Source organism: Diabrotica undecimpunctata, chromosome 9 (genome assembly GCF_040954645.1).
Source record: "Diabrotica undecimpunctata isolate CICGRU chromosome 9, icDiaUnde3, whole genome shotgun sequence".
NCBI lineage: Eukaryota > Metazoa > Arthropoda > Insecta > Coleoptera > Chrysomelidae > Diabrotica > Diabrotica undecimpunctata.
In genome coordinates this window covers 39,666,509-39,685,894 of record NC_092811.1, presented here as the reverse complement: position 1 = coordinate 39,685,894, position 19,386 = coordinate 39,666,509, and the positions used below count along the sequence as shown (strand labels likewise).

At 36.8% G+C, this 19,386-nt stretch overlaps 1 protein-coding gene across 2 annotated transcripts in view; it reads left to right on the top strand.

Moving 5' to 3' along the window:
- Positions 1–19,386, top strand: part of sns (nephrin adhesion molecule sticks and stones) — a 403,489-nt gene that overhangs the window by 185,965 nt on the left and 198,138 nt on the right. For both annotated transcript variants that reach the window (XM_072543325.1, XM_072543324.1), the window contains exon 3: positions 15,195–15,374. In XM_072543325.1, the coding sequence (XP_072399426.1) occupies positions 15,195–15,374 (180 nt within the window). The remainder of the gene's footprint in view (positions 1–15,194; positions 15,375–19,386) is intronic.

Genomic DNA, 19,386 nt, shown 5'->3' with positions numbered 1-19,386 from the left:
ACACTGTTTGGATTAAATTATGTTAATCTTGATAAACTGGGCGGGCTGGACACATTGCTAGGATGTCAGATCACGAATACACGAAGAGATTAACATTTTCAAAATCAGAGGGCACAAGAAGCAGAGGACAACCACGAATAAGATGGATTGATGATGTGGAAGAAGACCTACAGATTCTAAGGGTTAGAAGATGGAGGGAAGTTTCCAGGAATCGACAGGAGTGGCGACTTCTTTGTGAGCAGGCCAAGATCCACAACGGATTGTCGAGCCACTTATGATGATAATGAATCTTGATAAACTGCAACCCATGGTTGACGTATACTGAGGTACCCACACCTATTTAAAAACGAACGAAACCATTATAGTCCAGCTATTTTATCCTTGATCAAATTCGCTGGAACTTTAATATTTTTTTAATCACCATATCATATGCTTCCTTTCGTGCTTAAATGGTTGTTAATCTGTAGCTCATTTTGCTACAAGTTTTGATGTAATCACAAAAAGGAAATTTCCTGTTCTTCTGAAAACACACGTCGTACAGCATAATTAGGTTTCATTCGATCATTATTCTGGATTAGTATGTCTTTTGCGACATATCTTTGTAATGTTTGAAATTTTACTCTGTGTTTAATGGCAGCAATTCTCAATGATTTTCCGCCCAAAATATCTTGTACGGCACTTGCCATATCATCGGAGCTCGACTCCGGTTTTTCTTTGCGCACCATGTCTCTAGCAAACGTAATAAACTTTCATTCTACACATAGTGTACCTTCTTCTTCTTCTTCTTCTACTTCTTGGAGATCTTTCGATCTGTTTAATTCTGAAGCTGCCTCTGGTTAATTTCCTGGGAGGTAGACTGCCAACCATCCCTCCATCGTTCAGGTGGTCTTCCTGGAGGTCTTGAACCGGGCGGGTTGTTTTCTAGGGCAATTTTTGGGAGTCTATTCTCATCCATTCGTTTTACATGACTGTACCACATCCTTTTACACTGCCTTCCCCATCTTACAATATCTTGCATTTTGCACTGCTCTCTAACGTTTGTATTTCTCACCCTGTCTCTTCTCGTTTTGCCCACTATTGTTCTTAGGGTTTTCATCTTGGCAACCCTTAGCATCTGTTTCGTTTTGTTGGTATCTTCGCGCACTTATATGCCATATGTCATGATCGGTCGTATACAAGTCTTGTAGATTCTAATTTTACTGTCTGTGCGCATATACGGATTTGACCAGACTATCTCCCGCAGACATCTCGACAATGCAGATGCTTTGTTGATCTGACTCCTTAGGTCCTATACTGGGTCGTATCTGCTTGATATATCTATGCCCAGATATGTGAATTGCATCACCTGTTCTATGGGGTTGTTCTCAATCACTAACGAGCGGATCTTTTGCTATTGTCACACATTTAGTTTTGTTGGTAGAAATGGTCATATTTAATTGGCGGCTTATTTGACAGAACTGAAAGAGCTGTCTCTGAAGATCATCTTCTGATTCGATTGAGAGATGTTACTTTGCCCATGAGTAGGTTAAACAAGAAGGGGCTTAAACTGTCGCCTTGTCTAATATCTCCCGGTGTTAGAATATTTTCAGTGAATTGGTCTCCGGCTCTAATTTTGGTTACATTGTTGTTATTTAGGTTATAGACTATCTTTGTTATGTTGGTCGGCGTTTTATTTTCTATTAATATATTTAGAATGACTCCCAGGCGAACCTTGTCAAACACCTTCGTCAGATCAATGAAGCAAATATACGCTGGCATGCCGAACTCTATAGCTTTTTCTTTTATGAATATTGCATCTGTTATAGACCGCCCTCTTGTAAAACCTTGTTGTTCTTCAGCATTAGTGATTTGTCTTTCCAATTTGTCCTTAAGAATACTTGTGAAAAGTTTCATCGTTGTATTTAAGAGGGTTATTCCTCTGTAGTTTTGGGGCAAAGTTTTTTGTCCAAAAGGACAAAAGGACATAGTGTATCAAGTAGCATTTTTGTAAACAAATGCTAAAAATATTTAAGTTTTAGTTTTGAGACATGACTATTGGAGGTTAGACTAACTTAACTGGGGTATTTCAAGCATGCTCTTGCAAACTGACACAAATCAACAATATTAGTTATGGTAATAAGTCAAAAAAACTATATAAAAATAATTTCTTCCCTTAATTAAACAGTTCACTGTAACTTTCACAAAGTCACGATTGAAATGATGGTGTTTTGACTGGCGCTGTAAACCGACATTTCTGTGATAATGATTGCAGAATCGAATCTTGGCGGTAAATTTGAAAAATTATTAGATTGTATTTAAACATGTCTTATTGTTAACTACTCTCCCCTAACGAACTTTAAACGCGTTTATCTCCAAATGTTGCAAATAACACTTATACCCTTTCTATTTTAAGCCCCTCAATTATGAACGAAAATATTTCTGAAAATATTTTATGTATATTATTTGCTGATCAATATGCAGGCATTTGATCAGCATTCGACTGCATTTTAAGTATTAATTAGAGAAAAATTGATTACAAATCGTTTATAGATGTATTAATCATCCGGAATCGAACGGATTAACTGAAAGATTAAATCAAACACTAGTAATTATTGATATTTGCATATTTGCAACAGTTAATTTTGTATAAATTTAGGAAAGAATAGATTTATTTACAAACGAGTTTTCATGACTAACCCATTTCATTCGAATCCATCAACTACTATACATTGAATAGTCTTCCCTATATTTGATGCAAAGATAACTCTAATCATGTGTTAAACTTGGTATATGTGCGAGGGATTATTAGAGCGTTAATGTTTGCGTAAACAAACTGAAATGTCTACAAATAATTTTATGTAAAGATAGAATCTACGGTTCTACAAACACCGTTATACTAGAAACTTTATAACGAGTTGTTTGTTGACATTTTACTTTGAGTATTTATAGATATTGCAATATTGATTGATCAGTTTCTATCTGAGCGCAAGTTAACTTGGACTATATCGCTTATAAAAATGCAGATCCTTTATATAAATTAATATGGATATACTAACTTTGCTACTGAACTTATTTTCTTGATTTCGGTTTCCATATTAAACGTTTTTTTTTGTTTTGTTACTTGGAAATAAAAAAGTATTCTAATAAGCTAATTAAAATATATAATAAAAGTTCTAAATAAAGTACTTTTAAGTGGTATTCTCAATATTTTTGAAATACTTTCTGCTTCTTCTTCCTCTTTATAAGCAATTATGCTTTTATTTTGGCAATAATTGGCAATTTATGCCAATTCATTGGCTGATTAATACCTCCAAGGAAGGTTTGTCACTCCATCTTTTGCGCGATCATCCGATACTTCCTCTGCCGATTGGTGACTTATCTCTTGCTATTTTGACGGCACGGGTCTCTCCATTCTGCTTATGTGGTTGTTCCTTTTTTTTTTTTCTATTTTGTGTCCATTTATTTATAAATTGATATAAGGTTGAATGCTCGAATAAATGAACTTATATATGAAAAATAAAGGCAGATATCGAGCACAGTTTTATTAAATAAATCTTCCCAAGTACTTTCGCTCCCTAGAGCATCTTGAGGGGCATCTGAAATAAGCCAAAAAACGTTTTTTAAAATGAAGAAATTGGTTAACCTCGATAAAAACTCAAAGTGGATGATAAAATTGTTTTTTGTGATTAACGTTTTAGACTTACTTCGTCAATTTTGGGCTATCCAATAATTGCAGAATGTCATACACATAAAATTAAACATAAAGTTGAACATAACACTACGCTAAACAAGGACAAACAGTTTAAAATAATTTAAAAAATTGAATCTACATTCTGGTCGGCATCAGGAGAGAGAATGGCTCCTGGTATTAACGGAAATGTTTAGGTGACAAGTGACATATGACAGCTTGGATGGACAGTCACAATCATGTAGGTATAATCTGCACATTTCAAAATTCTATGTAACTAAGCGTTGACCAAAGGTCCAACTGACACTACTCTAGGAAATCATCTGATGAAATATGAGATATAGAATATTTTAACTAGATTGCATAATCCAGATCTCACACTTAAACCTGTCTATAATAATTACGGTGTTAGTTTGAGAGCAATTGAAGTCGACATAAAGTATGAATGCAAGAAATAGACTAAACAATCTATTAGACAGTGGGTGGTTGACTACAATAAAAGGGTCTACCAGACACTATCAATACTGTAGAAAAGAAGAAATCTGACTATGAAATTAAAATACTTAAAATTAAAAAACCACAATTGAAAGCAATGTATAAATGGGGTATAATTCAAGTAAATCAGTTAAACCCCCAGTCAATGGGAGAACTATAAAATTAATATGTAAAAGCGTTACTCAAGACCAACTGACCAACAGTGGGAGATGTTGAAATATACAACTGTGGAGATGGTATAACTAAATTACGCAGAGGTATGGAGAGTGTAATTAACGCCAACTATAGATCAATTGAACCTGAGCAAGCTAGTTTTGTAAATTATTGAAGAATAAAATAGTAATGTTAAACAAAGTATGAAATTAATAAATTCTTAATGGGTATATTCAGTACAGGAAGTCTAAACAGCCAAGCTGGGTCCACTACGAGGTGAAGCTGCAATAAAATTTTTAAAAATAGGTTTAAATTTAGTACAATTTAAATTAATTTGGGTATTGTTGTGAATTTATTAAAGGGTTCAATATTTATAACACTTACGGATTTAATTTATTTCTTTATTTATATTAACTTATCTGACAATTTATTATATCCGTACGTACAAATTCGCGAGCGCGGGTCTTGAGTATTAACTGTCCCTCCATATAAAAATGTTGTATTTATATACGAAATCCTGATATACTAGAACAGCATCGAAAGATCGAGAAGCTTAGCCGGCTCATTCACCATAATTTTGGTTCTAGACTTCCACCGAAATTTCTACAATAAAACAGAATAATTAGTCATAAAAGTTAGGCCAGTATATTTATCGTAACATTGCCCCCCTCTTAAAAGATGGTTCCTCCTGGAACCTTGTCGGGACTGGAACCGGAACTGTATGCTGGTATCGGCAACTGGACCCTCTTTTACAACTTCCAGTTGTATAAAAATGACAAGGGACGGTTTTCTCTCCGCACCAGTAACTATGCGGATTGCAACAGACTAACACCTGGACTTCGGTGTCTTTAAAGATCTCCTCCACCATATTTCGGATAACCCTCCAATCTAATTGGCGGCACTCCAACTTTGGCATGGCTAACTTTTGCACGTCGGACTCTAGTACGTGCCCTCTCAATTGAAGTAAGGCTTCCCATACATCTCGGTAGGTAGGTTGGTCACGGGCAGTGTCTTTTGTTACCAGGTAGAAAAGGTAACGTGATGCATCTTGGAGTTTCAAGGTTTTACCGGGAGCTGGCACTTGGCATTGAAGTTCTGCAACTCGACCAAACTTCCTTCGAAAGACGGATGCCAACCCTGGTGCGTCTTTGATACTGGCCGGGATGGTAAGGGCCAGCGAGTAGTCATCGGGGAGAGAGAGTAGATCTTGCTTTTCTTCAGTGGTAACACCATGTCTCGCTTTACCGGTACCTCCATAGGCACCCATGAATTCCTCAAACGTGAGGTCAGACACATCTTGGACTTGGTTTACTTCCACTTCTTCATCTACGTCGTGGTCACCTTCGAAAGATGCCAACCGGTTATGGTGTACTATCATCGGCTTTCCCCTCGGAATCTTGCTTATTCGGTAGATGACATCGTTGATCTTCTCCATAATGAGGTATGGACCTTCCCAAAACTGCTGCAATTTGGGAGAACAACCTTTTCGCTTCTTGGGATTATACAGCCATACTTTGTCGTTCTTCTTAAAGCAACCCTTTTCGGCTTGTGTATCGTACCGTTTCTTCATTCGGTCGCTAGCGATCTGAAGGTGGGAACGGACCAACTCATGTACATCGTCCATTCTTCTTCGTAATTCGATCACATAATCTTCACCTGCTACATCTTCTCCAGGTCGACACCCAAACTCTAGATCACAAGGTAGTCGCATTTCGCGTCCGAATAGGACTTTCGCTGGTGTCTGGCCTGTTGATTCGTTAACAGCAGATCTGTAGGCCATTGTGAAGAACGGAAGGTATTGGTCCCAGTCTCGCTGATGATCGGACACCATCTTTGTCAAATATTTGCCAACTGTCCTATTCATCCGTTCTACCATACCATCAGATTGCGGATGATATGCTGTAGTTCTTGTTTTCTTCATGCCTAGTCTATCACATATTCCTTGGAATAGATCGCTTTCGAAGTTCCTGCCTTGGTCACTATGGATCTCCAAAGGCACTCCAAATCGGCTGATATATTCTTGGATCAACTTATCTGCAACGGTGGCGGCCTTCTGGTCTGGAAGTGCGTAAATCTCGACCCACTTAGTGAAGTAATCCATTACTACCAGCATGTACTTGCCTCCATTTTCACTTTCTGGAAATGGCCCAGCGATGTCCAAAGCTATTCTTTCAAACGGGCTTCCAACATTATATTGTCTCATAGGAGCTCTCCTTTTTCGGTAAGGCCCGTTACTCGTGGCACAAATAGTACATTTCTTACACCAGTCTTTTACATCGTCGGAACTGTTCATCCAATAAAACCGTTCCCGAATTCGCTGAAGGGTTTTCCTTACACCAAAATGCCCTCCCGATGGACTGTCGTGTAACTGACGAAGTACTTCGGCTATTCTGCTCTTTGGGATCACCAACTGTCTTCTCTTCTCTGAACCGTCATCATTTTCCAGGACTCGTTTGAGCAAGCCATCTTCGATGATAAATGAGTCCCACTGGGCCCAATACGTCTTAACTACTGAGCATAGGTTTGATATTTCCTGCCAAGGTGGTCGACGGTTTTCCTCTTTCCATTTTCGGATTTTCTGTATAACTGGATCTCTCTCTTGTTCTTCCCTTATCTTAGTAGGCGTCCAGTCGTCGTTGACAATCGTCGTTCTTAGCACTGCTGCTTCCTTGGATTCCGTTTTGTTGCAGTGGGAACACTCTGCGGGGCATGGCCTTCTGGAAAGAGAATCAGCATTTCTGTGGCTAACTCCGGCTCGGTGCTCAATCTTAAAATCGTATTCTTGGAGTCGTTCGATCCACCTGGCTATCTGACCCTCTGGATTCTTAAACTGCATCAACCACTTAAGGGCGGCATGGTCGGTTCGGATTAAAAACTTCCTTCCATAGAGGTATTGATAGAAGTGCTCTACTGATTTAACTACTGCTAGAAGTTCTCTTCTCGTGACGCAATAATTCCGCTCAGGTTTTGAAAGAACTTTACTAAAATATCCGAGGACTCGTTCCTGCCCTCCTTGAATCTGAGACAGCACTCCTCCAATTCCCACATTACTTGCATCCGTATCTAAGATGAACTCTCCTTCTGGCAGTGGATACCCCAAAATTGGTGCTGTTATTAAATGCTTTTTCAACGTTTCAAAGGCATTTTGGCAGTCTATATCCCAGCGGTATTCTCTTGCTTCCTCTGTAAGTCGCGTTAATGGCTTAGCGATATCTGCAAACTTCTTAATAAACCTCCGGTAGTAAGTACATAGTCCAAGAAAACTTCTCACTTGATGTTTGTCAGTTGGTTTTGGCCATTCCTTAATGGAATCGATTTTTCCCTTATCCACGGCCACTCCTTCTTTACTGACTATATGACCCAGATAATTGACTTTACCTTGAAATAGCTGGCACTTCTTGGGGTTTAACATCAATTGGGCAGCTTTAAGTCGATTAAAAACGTTTTCTAAATTCTTCAGATGTTCTTCGAATGTCTCCCCCAAGACGATTATGTCATCCAAATAAACCAGGCATGTTTTCCAAGATAACCCTCTCAACACATTTTCCATAAGCCTCTCAAATGTCGCAGGAGCATTACAGAGTCCAAATGGCATAACGTTGAATTGCCACAATCCAGATCCTGTGGTGAAGGCTGTCTTTTCTTTATCTACTGGGTCCATTTCTACCTGCCAGTATCCAGACTTCAAATCCAAAGTAGAAAACAATTTACTTCCAGCCAATGTGTCCAATGTGTCATCGATCCGAGGCAGAGGATAACTATCTTTCTTGGTAACGTTGTTCAGCAAACGGTAATCCACACAGAACCTCGTCGTTCCGTCTTTCTTCTTAACCAGGACCACCGGAGAGACCCATGGGCTCGTAGAAGGTTCTATCACCCCGTCTTTCTTCATTTCCTGAACAATCGTTTCAGCTTCCTCTCTCTTCGCCTGTGGTAATCGTCGAGCTGTTTGACGAATTGGCTTAGCATTACCAGTATCAATTTTATGCTTAACAACGGTAGTTCTTCCCGTCTTTCCTCCTTTCGGTACGAAAATATCACGATACTTCCGAAGAAATTCCCTTAATTTCCTTTTCTCCATCTGATTTAGAGACTGTCCTGCAACTGCAACCATTTGGTCGAATTTGTCGTTGGAATTATCAGATGTTGTCGCCTGACGGATTATGGATGTCACAGGTACACAAGTTCCTACCTTTGTCTCTTTCTTAATGGTCACTGGGTAGTCGTTGACATTGATAAGTCTCACAGGAATTTCTTTGGCCGAAGTCACCAATTCCTTTCCAATTATGATTCCACGGCCAACCTCATCGTCGTGGTTCCAAGGCTCCATCATAACAGGTGTCCCTTCGTCTACAATTCCCTGTAGTCGCGCTACTATGATCGTTTCGCTTCTCGCAGGCACGACTGTATCTTCTGTAATGGCTGCTTGCACAGTGTTGTCATTATGTGGATGGAGAAATACCTCTTCGTTGCCAACTTTGATTACCTTATTCTTAAAATCCAATTGGAATCCATGCATATTCATTACGTCCATTCCTAATATAACATCCTCTTCGATGTCAGCAACTATAACAGTATGGACGAACTTTTCTGCTCCAATTCCCAATTGTACCTGGATTTCTCCATGAATGTTAGCATTTTCACCTGTAGCGGTCCGAAGTCGCAACCTCGTTGGTAACAGTTTCTTTCGGCTGTTTATAACTGTCGGGCGTATAATGGTTCTGGTCGCTCCGGTATCCACCAACAACGTATGCTTTTTACCATTTATGTCTCCATCTACATATACACTATCTTCACGACATTTCAAAGAAGCTATTAGTATGAGAGGGTCTTTGGAAAAGTTCTGGGTCGAAGCTGCCCCCCTAAGGCTGACCCGTTCTAGTTTTCCTGATGGTGAGTTTCTTGATTTGCGTCGTACCTAGGGTGCTTACAGGAGCTTCGCACGTGTCCTATTTCACCACAATTCCAGCATCTGATGGTCTTCGTTTTCTTATATGTCATGCTTTTCATCATATTAACGAGCTGGTCAAGTTTATCTTCATCTCCTTCCTCTTTTACAGTCCTAACTTTACTGTACCCACCAGAGGCCTGCGTAGCTGACTCGTATTCGAGGGCGGCGGATAAGACATCAACCAGCGTCTTGTGACGAGCTAATCGTAGTGTTCTCTGCATTTCATGATCACGAAGACCATCAATAAACGTTTGAACGGCCAATTTTTCCATCATGTCTTCGGGAGCTGTTGGATAAGCATATCGTACTAATCTGGCAATATCTACCTCATATTCTTGAAGAGCCTCATCTTTCTTCTGTCTACGATTTTTAAGCTGCGACTGATATACATGCTCCAAATGTTCGTGGCCATATCGCATATTTAACCTCTTCTTCAGTTGTTCGAAATCATCGGTCTCCTCTACTGCTATGGTCTGAAGCACATCTAAGGCATCTCCTCGAAGAGCGATAGTCAGGTTTACCGCCTTTTCTTTTTCAGACCATCCATTTGCTCTTGCGGCTGATTCGAACTGTTTCATGTAGTTGTTCCATGATGATTTTCCGTCGAAAGTTGGGACTTTAACATGAATAGAACCTCCACTTCCTTCAAATTTCGGCCGTGTCTCCAACTTACATTTCGTCTCGTCTTCTTTTATCTCCACTGTAATTGGATTGTTTCCTCTCTCTGCTGTCCCGGTTTCCTCCATCTTCTTTTCCATCTCTTTCCATATCTTTTCTTCGAAGGCCAACATATCGGCAGCAACTTGGTTTTTTAACGAAGATATTCTATCGTCCAGGGCAGACATCTCAGAAGTGACTTTAGAGATTTCCGAAGAGATGTTAGCAGAGACTTTGCTTTCCAGAGAAGAAATCTCGTTAGAAACTTTGCTTTCTAAAGAAGCGATGTCGCCGGATACTTTGGCTACATCAGAAGAAACTTTCGAAATATCGTCAGAAACTTTGTTCTCCAATTTCGAAATCGACGAGATGACAGCATCATGTTTGTCTTCAAATATATAAGTCTCTGGATCTAGTCCTTCTTCTAGCAAAGCGTTCTTTAGTCGTTGGACTAACTCAGCCTTTTTTCCGGTGGAAGATAATTCTCTGTCTTCAAGATGTCTTCTTAAATTAGTCACTGTCAGCTCATAAATCGTAGCCATTTTCACAATTTATTTTATATTCACTTGTATTATTATTATAAGTCTAATTTATGTTCGATCTCACTCTGACACCATTGTTGTGAATTTATTAAAGGGTTCAATATTTATAACACTTACGGATTTAATTTATTTCTTTATTTATATTAACTTATCTGACAATTTATTATATCCGTACGTACAAATTCGCGAGCGCGGGTCTTGAGTATTAACTGTCCCTCCATATAAAAATGTTGTATTTATATACGAAATCCTGATATACTAGAACAGCATCGAAAGATCGAGAAGCTTAGCCGGCTCATTCACCATAATTTTGGTTCTAGACTTCCACCGAAATTTCTACAATAAAACAGAATAATTAGTCATAAAAGTTAGGCCAGTATATTTATCGTAACAGTATTAAGACAGTGAGAGTTTCCATTTGTTTCCTTTGTGATCTCCAAATCTTCCAATAAATCCAACTCCAAATAGTTTTTCTTTCTACTAATGTCATGTAAAATAGACGAAGCAGTATTGATGTTAAAATTTTGTTTCCTAGATAATAAGTTTTGCAAAAGTTTGGTCTTTTCAAATGTTCTGAAATTCTAGTAGATAACTTTCTAACGGTTCTACCTATATAAGAGGCATCACAATCATCACACTTTAATTTATAAATACCAGTTTTGCCAAGTGTGTTCATCCTATCTTTGGTGTTGATTAAAAAAAATCCTAAAGTGTTGTGTGACTTAAAGGAAATTTTGATGTTTTCAATTGTAGAAGTAAAAAGTTTAGATATTTTATTGGAAATGTTGCTAATATAAGTAAAGGAGAAATATTTGATGTTGTTTGCGCATTAGGTTGAAGAAAACATTGTGATGAATATGCAAGCTTTTCTGCAATTTTAGCTTAGCTCTATTTAGTCTTAATACTTTCGTCGGACGAATTTATTGAAGGGGAGTTCATTTGATTACATTAAATCAACTTTAATTGAAGAATACCTGTCAGAAAAAATATTGATAGGATGTGATTGGTCTTTGAAGAGCCCACTGCACTCAATATCATGACAGTAAAATTCACTTAGTTTATTCACAATTCTCCAAACTGAAGGTATAGGCCAGTAAAGAAAAAAAAAACACTGCTAAAAAAAGATTATACAGGCTTTTGAAGGTTCTGTAAGGTATATTAGGGATAACTAATGACAAATCATTGAAGACGTGCACCTGATTTTGCTTTGTTTATTTCTAAACAATCAAAAAAAGTTAAAACATATTTTTTGTAAATAAAGCAAATTTTATACATTTTAGAGAAAAATAGTTCAAATAAAAATTTTAAATCTTAAAAGTTCTTTAATTTGCGAATTTCTAAATTAGAAATTGTCAATATAATTAATATTTTTTGACAGTCTTTTATAGACTATGCTTTGGAGAATAGAATCATATAAAAATTATGTCAAATGATAATATAATAAGAATACATGTTCGTTAGAATTAAAAGGGTGGAAGTCATTTTCACTTTGTTTTGCAGTAGATCAAAATTAGTGATCTTAATTTGTACACCATAATTTAAAATGCATTTAAAATCATCAAATGATGTTGCAGCTTTTTGGTTTTAAAGAAAGTGGTAAGGCATGCTTTGTATTTTATTTTACAGTAACATAATCGGCGTTAAGTTGTTTTGTATTGAAATAATAAATAATTTAGGACTACAACCCCAAAATAATATGAAACATAAATTAAAAAGCAGTTAATCATCTTCGGATCAAGAAGAATTGTGTTCGTTAACGACATCTTTATTTTTTGTTGTTTTTAAGGATTTACGAACTTCTCTGTTTCCTTTTAAAACTGACAGTTTTAAAAATTTTCTGGAAAATGTTGTTTTATAAAACATAATGCCAAGGCGTCTCTTTAGACTTTCAACTGCACAATTTTAGAGGATAGAAAGAGTTCATTGTTTGTGTTCCATTTCCTATTAATAAACGGACTTGTCGCTTCTTTACCGATTTTTTCAATGTTGAAAAAGTCACTTGTTGTCAGCTCATAAACAATAAGCGGTTTTAAATAACTGTAGGTCCTTATAAACTGGGCCCATTCATGGGGTACAGGAATACTCATAGTAGGCAGTTTTTTCTTCTTCCTCTCCATCTGTAGTGCATGTATTGTATCTGCTTCGTTGTGTGTATGCTCCTTTAGTAAATATTTGTGATGCATTTTAACTACTGAGGTGTTATGGCATACATAGCACTTGTCTGACCAAAATATTACCTTTTCTGTTACTATCCCTTTTTGCAATAGACTCGTCTCACATGAAGCATGAACCTTCGGCAGTACTATCATTATAGACAGTAAAATTAAATGTCCATAACTGCTTTAAATAAAACGATTTTCCATTAGTTGACATATGTGTGGGAATTCATTTTTGCAAATCCATCATTGCTACGACTTCTTTTAAATTCTGCTTTCATCTTTTAATTTGTATCTGTTTTCTGCATCATTTAAATGACCTGCCTTTTGCTTTAAAATATCTTTAACTATATTAAGATCTGCCTCTTTTTGCTTATTTTTAAAACTGTCATAGGTATCACATGTATCAATGTTAGGGAGCTTGAAATGAAGGTTGAACTCGGTAGAAAATATTTCCCGGTACATTTTCTTTACTGCAAGTTATTTTGCATACTCCTTCTCAATAATCCACTCTAAATATAATTTGTACATTATTGTTACGTTTAGTTCTGGATTTAAATATTCCCTTTCAAACCTTGCAACAATAATGACTTTCAATTTTTGAAAAACAGTTCATGTGTTTTATAACCAATTGTTTTGCCTCTTCTGAAATTTGGTGCAGCCGCATCATTAATTTTCTTTTTTATTGAATTTCTAACTATTTTCTCAGAGATGGCAAGTGTAGTTAAAAAAAAGACTTGCACACCCTTGTTTTAGATCCGTTTGAGAGGAGAGTGTAAGTGTAAGAATACTGTCTTCGGTCCTTTTGATTGTCATTTCTGGGACGTCGCTGCTAGCAGTGCCCACATCACTGCTTGTGCAATAAATTGTCTTTAATGGTCCCAGTCTCTCTGGCTTTTCCAGAAACTATTAAATATTTGTGTTCTAACATTATCCTGTATATTAGTAATACATTTAAACCTACATAATCTATTGCACTAGGCACCTACTTCTTTAGCTTTTTTTAATTTATTTTTAAAATCTACATATTCCTCTCCTAATCGTCTCTTCTCCTTTGTTAGGTTACGTTTCCAAGTTGAAGGCTTCTGCTTTCTCTTTCTAGTTTTCTTTACAAATGTTTCTGTTTCATCTCCCTCGTGAAAGTCGTCAATACTGTTATCCATGTTCAGTTTTTTGGAAAGCACCTTTCTGTAATCATATTCTTGAACACAGGTAATGGTTGTATTATCTTCACAATCATTTCTGATACTGCTATTATCTGGTTCATGTATTACGTCATTCATAGAGTTGTCAGAATATATACTAAAAGAAAGTTCATCAAATATATTTTCACTCTCAATTTCTTCATCCACGGAGAAATTTTTATTGGCAACGTCAGAATATCTACTACAAGAAGGTTTAGCAAATATGTTTTTACTCTCAGTTTCTTCATCCATGGAGAAATTTCCATTGGCAACATCATTAAACATAACAGGCTTCAACTGACAGTAGGTATTGTGGTTCTCATGAACAGAAACATGGTTATGTTCATTAGATGAATCAGATTCAGGCACATAAGTAAAGTGAACATCAGGAATGTCTAAAAAATAACAATGTTTTAATTATTGCGATACTTCTTAAATAGTTTGATTAAAAATCAAGCTCTTGTTATTAAGCATGGAAAAGTAGGTTAAACTTTGCAACATATTACACTTCACAACAATTGTATACCTACTTTAAGTTAGTTATGTATAGAAAGGATAAGTAGAACATTTTGAAGATTTTCACAGTACACAGAAAAAAGTTCACTTACCTTCATTGTTTTCTTGTAAACACATTTTTACCATCTTCATTGCTCTTGATTCAGACATTTCTGGTTGTTATTTATTATCACATTAATCTCGATAAAGAAAAAAGTTACTTTTATCTACAAACCACGCAAAAACATTAGCTTATAACCTCAATTGTTACACAGCTGACAGGCGGTTGCCCATAGAGATTGGACTTTTTTAAGAATCAATGTGTCATGCAAAAAAGACCGATGTACCACTTAGGGCTTTTTGAAACTATTCGAAAGATAATACATACCTTTAAGTGTATTATTGGTTGCTTACCTCCATTTACTGTGAACATGGACTTCGCGCTTTCAGTTCAAACGAACAGATATATAAATAAGCACCAAAACGCACAAATTTCAAAAAAGGCATACAAATTTTTCATGATTTAAGTTTCTGCTGCAAGTCAACTGTCTTGGGTATAACCACAGTGTATTTTATGTTTCAATTTTTTAACGGTTATGAATATGCACACATAAAATTCTATCAGAAAATCAGATATAAATACCAACCTTATTGATATGTAGTAATACATCCATTTTGTGAAAAATTTTCAATAAAATCACATTCGTTTGTAAGATTTAAAACAAAAGTTAATCTTTATGGGGGTGTTTTTGGCGTATTCGTAACAACTTCCACTTGCGCTTCTTAAAATGTATTTATGGAGTAGTAAAACAGTCATTCCATTTCCAATCGAGACGACGAAATCAATATTTCCAATTTATTTTTAGTATCCTCAACGTGTTTACTTTCTCGTAGGTTTTTTGTCGGTAATTCCGGGATTCCCTCGTTACTCGGTGATAGGGGACAGAAGACATGGAGTTTACAACCTGAGAGTGAGCAACGCATCCCTCGAGGACGATGCCGAGTACCAGTGCCAGGTGGGACCGGCTAGACTCCAGAAGGCCATCAGGGCGAACGCAAGGCTCAACGTTATTTGTAAGTACACTATTTATTTTATTTCCTTTCTGTAATTGTGGTCCTCCAATTGGGAATACGGAGACTGATTAAGAAATACTCAGTAGCGTAACAAATTCACTATTAGAGATTAGAAATCCCCCTTGAAAGACAGTTTTTATAATTCCCAATTGTTATATGATTTGTTTGCTGAAAATGATTTTATTTCAGCGTTACAATAATGTTTACTATATCACCCTACATAGAACTTCTCGTAAAAATTTAGTCTAAATATTTATTTCAAATCAAATCACCCCACAATAAGATATATTTTTTAGGTTTTGTCCCTTTATCCAAATTTTAATTGCATATCTAAGATGAGAGTATACAAAGAATGAGACCGCGCTAGGAGTACCAAATGCTTTAGTTCAAACGTTTGTTGCTCCTATTCGTCAGTGTAATTCGCATAGTGCGTAACTCCATTTTATACAATTTCTCTGAGTCAACTCGGAGTTAAAACTTTTTCTATTGCTAAGTTGAAGAGGGCGTTTGCTAACACATATTTTCTGTTTTGGGCAGCGCAACTATCGCTATACAAAATATAATTAGTTTTTGATCACGAGGATTGGCCTCTACTTTCTTTTTGAGGAAATTTACTTTTATGATTGCAAACTCATTAGCTGTAACCCGACCCTCTGTTTCATTCCACAAAAAACGTTCACCTTGCTGGCGTTTTAGATCGTAAATCGTGAAATTATGTACGATAAGTTTTGTTTTGTAATAGAGGGAGCTCACATTGGACTTTGGACAGAGTAGCACAGATTGCAGATCAATTGTAAAAACTTAATTATGTGATTCTTTGTCAGTAACCTTTTCTTCACGTGCTTCGTGTTTCAGCAGAATGTGAAAATTGTACTCATCTTGCGAAATATTCTTTGTTTTAAAATCTACACAAACGCGCTTATCCTTTTTAGGCTGGTATAAAGATAAAAAACTTTGCAGTACGCTCTATATATTTGTGCTTTTGATTGCCATACTATTTCCAAGTATAGTTTTTTATTGCTTTTCCGCTTTCCTGTTGCTTTTCAACTTGCTTAGTATCTGCAACTGTTTTTCTGGTCTACTTCGTTATGACAATTTCTCTAATACAGAGATCTCTAATATAAACATCTTTTTGCATACCCGTATTCGATTGTGTTCAGTGTTTAAATAAAACTCGGTCGATGTTTGCCTTCTAGATATTTCCCGTTCTCCCCCTTACCTCTCTGTAGGTTTCACAACTACTAATGTATTCAGAAAAGCCTTTTCTCACCCCAAGGGTTGTAGCGCTACGTGATGAAATCACGTAGCGCTACAACCCATCGCTTGAAAAGTTTGTTCTTTCTTCATTTTCGCATTTCTTTATGTACTGAGATCTTCTCTGGCTCGATATCTAAGTTTTCTCCATTCCTTCTTGTTATTCATTTTTCTTTTCTGGCGTTCTAGTTCAATTTTATCAGGTTGATTATATAATTCCTTTAAGGGAGAGCGCCCACCAAACTGCGCGTGGCAAGTGGCAAGTAGCAAGTAGCACGACTTAAAATGTAACCAATGAAAACGAATGATTCAGCGCACACCAAAATGACAGTGACGTCAAGTCGTGCTACTTGCTACTTGCCACTTGCCACGCGCAGTTTGGTGGGCGCTCTCCGTAACTCATCGTTTGATTTTCTTATCCATAAACCGTCTTATATATCCATATATCCATATATCTTCCTCAGGATTTTCCATTCCCATATCTTCATTCTGTTTCTGGATTGATTTTTAAGTTTAAGTTAGCTTGAGAGTTTGATGTAGAAACAGAATAGTTGATTTATTGGGCAACTGTTCGTTGTACCTGATATTTTTTTTTTTATTAGAAAAAGATGTCGCATCCACCAAAAGGTTATTAGCGACGGAACAAAATATAAATAACAAAGTTAAACACCTACAGATTATACAAAATGTTTATGGATCTGAGATAATTCACTATATTGTCACAGGAACAGTTTTGACCTAGAGCCTGTGGTAGAGCGTTTGGGATCTTGTAGCGCTGTCTTTCTTGGTCATATTTACTACCAATTGTTAAAAAGTGTTCGACTGTTAATCGGACGTTACACTGATCACATATAGGTGGATTTTTCTTTGTGAAGAGGTAGGAGTGCGTTAATCTGACATGTCCTAGACGCAAACGCGCAACCGCAATTTGTTCTCGTCTATTGCGCGACGATGGAAACCACTGAGACACATTATTTTTGATTTTATTTAAATTGGAATTAGTTTGAGACCACTCATTTCGCCACAAACACAACACTTTATTTTTAAAATAAGCTTTTAAGTCACTGGAAACACACTTGTCTATCGGCTCCGACAAATCACTTAAAATTGCTTCTCGTGCAATCCTGTCAGCTTCTTCATTTCCTGTTATTCCGACGTGTGAGGGAACCCATAAAAACTGGACGCTTCTTCCATGTTCATGAGCTTGGGAAAGCTGGTATTTTAGCAACTTTTCAAAAGGATGTTTCGGAAAAATGTGTTTTAATGAATGTAGAGAGACGTGGCAGTTGCTCTAATAACCTGCAAAGGCTATCAGAACTTACTTGTTTGTCACAAGGAAGGTAAACATTGCAAATAGGTACTAAACTGGTAGATATGATTCTGATAGCAACGGCCTCCAAATCACTTACTATTGGAATTTGTATCGCCTCGATGGATTTGTTTACTAGTATTGCTACACCACCGCTTGCACGACTTGCATCTGTACGGTCTTTGCGGAAACAAGTAAAATTTTTTGAATTGTACAACTGATTGGTCTTTAAGTTTGTCTCCTGTAGACAAATAATATCTAGAGAATATTCAGATAAAAGAAGCTGTAGCATAGGGAGACGATGGAAGAATCCATCAATGTTCCATTGAAGTATCGAGTTGAATGTTGTTAACAGATTCGGAGTTAGATGATACTGAACGATTGTCTACAGAAGAGTCACTATCTAAGTCAGAAATCTCTTTCCCTAAGTGGGTGTATAGTTTCTTTTGAAGTTTTGTAAACTTGCTTTTTGTAGATCTATCATTTGCATATTGATAGCTGCTTTGTAAAAGACGGAGTAAACCAACCATATCAGTTGTAAATTCTTTAACGACGCTAATAGTGTCGGGGGAGCCTTGGACATTATCAATCAGTAAGAACAATTGGTGGAAATTTAAAACGAATGGTGGGGTATGATTATCAATGAAATTTTCAAGAGTTTCCCGTGTAGATTGAACTTTAGATGATATTGATACATATTGATAGCTGCTTTGTAAAAGACGGAGTAAACCAACCATATCAGTTGTAAATTCTTTAACGACGCTAATAGTGTCGGGGGAGCCTTGGACATTATCAATCAGTAAGAACAATTGGTGGAAATTTAAAACGAATGGTGGGGTATGATTATCAATGAAATTTTCAAGAGTTTCCCGTGTAGATTGAACTTTAGATGAGCGCGGTTTTTTTGGTTTAGAGAGTTTGGGTTTTGCAAACAGATTTTCTGATGAAATTGCTGAATCTGAGGGAGGCGTGTCGATCTCACCAATACTGCGTTTTATGGAAGAACTTGCGTTTTCGCAATTGCTATTAGAGTTTTCACTTAGATGATGTGGCTTTATTACATTTGGAAGTACTGGAGGTACTGAATTGGTTGTTTCAAAAAATTGTGGTGATGTATCAGTTTTATTAGAATTTTCTGCAGTTGTATCTAATGGAAAAGAAGCTGATAGATTGGAAAATATTGCTTCCGAAGTTTGTGAAAACGGTATTGCCGCTGAATGAGGTTGATTAAAAGTGTTGCTATGAGTAGGAGTATTAGTAGTTTCTTTGTTGTGGAGATTTGTAGGTGTATGTGATATGCTCGGATTTAATAATGGATAACTTGATGACTGCTGGGTGTTTGGTACCTTGTGTAGTATACTTGTTGAAGCTGTTTGATTTGGTACTTCATTGTTTGACTCAATATGAGTTGATTCCGTTACTGAACTGATTTTGCATTGGGATGATATG